At 33.9% G+C, this 1,934-nt stretch overlaps 1 protein-coding gene across 1 annotated transcript; it reads left to right on the forward strand.

The window, feature by feature from the left end:
* Positions 1-1,013: 1,013 nt before the first annotated feature.
* On the forward strand, positions 1,014-1,934 carry LOC120076262. The gene has a single exon (XM_039030031.1). It carries the CDS (start codon positions 1,014-1,016, stop codon positions 1,932-1,934), a length of 921 nt encoding a protein of 306 aa, XP_038885959.1.

Here is a 1,934-nt window from a genome sequence, read left to right on the forward strand (position 1 = left end):
TAATAAAAATAAGGAACTTTCAATACCATGTCTAAAATCTCTATAGAACGTCTTTTATAACATTTTTTTTTTATTTCTATGAAATTTTTTTATGGTAGTTTTTCCAATAGAATGAAACATTTCCATAACATTGAATTAAAGCTATCATATGTCAACATCATATAGCGATATTAATAGCTGTACAAAAACGCTTATGAAAAGTCAAGCAGACTACGAAAGAATTTATAAAACATTATGAAAACTCTTTTATAACGTTGTTACAATATTATTAAAAATACTATTGAAATATTTTGATACCGTTTTTTTCTAGCATTGGAAAAGTGCTATCAAAACACAATAACATTTTTCTTAGCGTTGGATAAAGGTTATTGAAATATTTTGATAGCGCTTTTCTAGCACTATAAAAAATGCATCAAAACATTTCATTAGGGTTTTTTTACACTATGAAAATTTTTTATAGCATCATATATACGCTATCAAAATGAACATTTTAGCGTTTTTTATAGCATTGAAAAAAAAATGCTATGTAAAGTAATGGACTTTTAATAACATGGACTACTACAGCATTTTGAAAACACTATGGAAATTCTTCGATAGCGTTTTTTTAATGATATTGTAAGTGATATTTCTTGCAGGAACTTATAATTACATATTATACATATAATTGAATTATTGACCTATCTATACACGAAAATGTTGACTAAGACCTAAGCTTTGAAACATTAAAATGAATTATTAACAGAAAATACGTTTAAAAATATTTGAAATTTCCTCAGAAAGTTCCTGTCTCATAACTAGCCGAAAGTCCACTTTTTCATTTTGAATCTTTCATTGAAGAAGTAGGTTAATTCCATCAATGAAGCCTACCCCACCCCATGACCAATTCAATGGTTGATATTTCACTTGCCGAAAACTTCATTTATATCTCTCACTTGCCGAAAACTTACCGAAAACTTCTTCTTCTTCTTCTTCTTCACTTCACAAAAAAATACAGAAGATTAATCCAAAATCCAATGGATGTGAAGCATAAAGAAATGCAGTTCCTTGGAACCTTTGAAGTCTTCAAAGAAACCTACAAAGTCATCAACAAAAACAAAAAGATCTTTGCCTTGGCGGCTCTTTGCTTCATCCACCCTCTAAACATATTTCTTTCAAGCTTAATGGGAACCTTAAATGAAATCCTCAGAAACCTCCATGATTATGGGAATACATCACATCTCTTCTCCCACAATATGTCCCCTTTTTGGCCCTACGACGTCTTATACATCACATTCATTTTCGGTAACTCGATCATCTCCACCGCCGGCGTGTCTCACACCGTTGCTGCCTTATACACCAACCAAGAACCGTCCATTAATGATACCATGAACGTAGTAGCAAAGGTTTGGAAAAGAGTTCTCGTCACATTTATTTGTGTTCTTTTGGTTTTCTTGGTGTATCATATCATAGCTGGATTTGCTTTGTACTTGATTGTTTTGCCATTAGGGAAACTTGATGAAACAACTTCCGGTGTGGCTTTTGTTTTTTACTTTGTTGGGTGGTTGTATTTGGTAGTGGTGTTTCAATTGGCTGGTGTAGTTTCTGTGTTGGAAGAGTCATATGGGTTTAAAGCCTTGGCCAAGAGTAGGTTGCTTTTGAAGGATAAGATGGCATCGGGGACGGTCATCGTGTTGGCAATTTATTTTGGTTTTGGGGTTTTTCTATGGCTAAAGGCTCTCGTTAGAAAGATGCTTTTCACGTCGTCGTCAATATTTATGTGGATGCATGTGTTGGGCAGCTGGTCATTACTATTGTTGATATTGGTGTTCTTGTTGTCGTGGCTCGTGTTGGAGACGATGTTCTATTTCGTCTGCAAATCGTATCACCTTGAGAGTATCGACATGCCGGCTATCTCAGATCAAGATCAAGCTCCTTTAAGAAGCTCAGAATGTTAA

Source organism: Benincasa hispida, chromosome 4 (genome assembly GCF_009727055.1).
Source record: "Benincasa hispida cultivar B227 chromosome 4, ASM972705v1, whole genome shotgun sequence".
NCBI lineage: Eukaryota > Viridiplantae > Streptophyta > Magnoliopsida > Cucurbitales > Cucurbitaceae > Benincasa > Benincasa hispida.

What these genes read in the sequence shown, in the direction of transcription:
- LOC120076262 (XM_039030031.1), top strand. Translation starts at nt 1,014, where the DNA reads ATGGATGTGAAGCATAAAGAAATGCAGTTCCTTGGAACCTTTGAAGTC.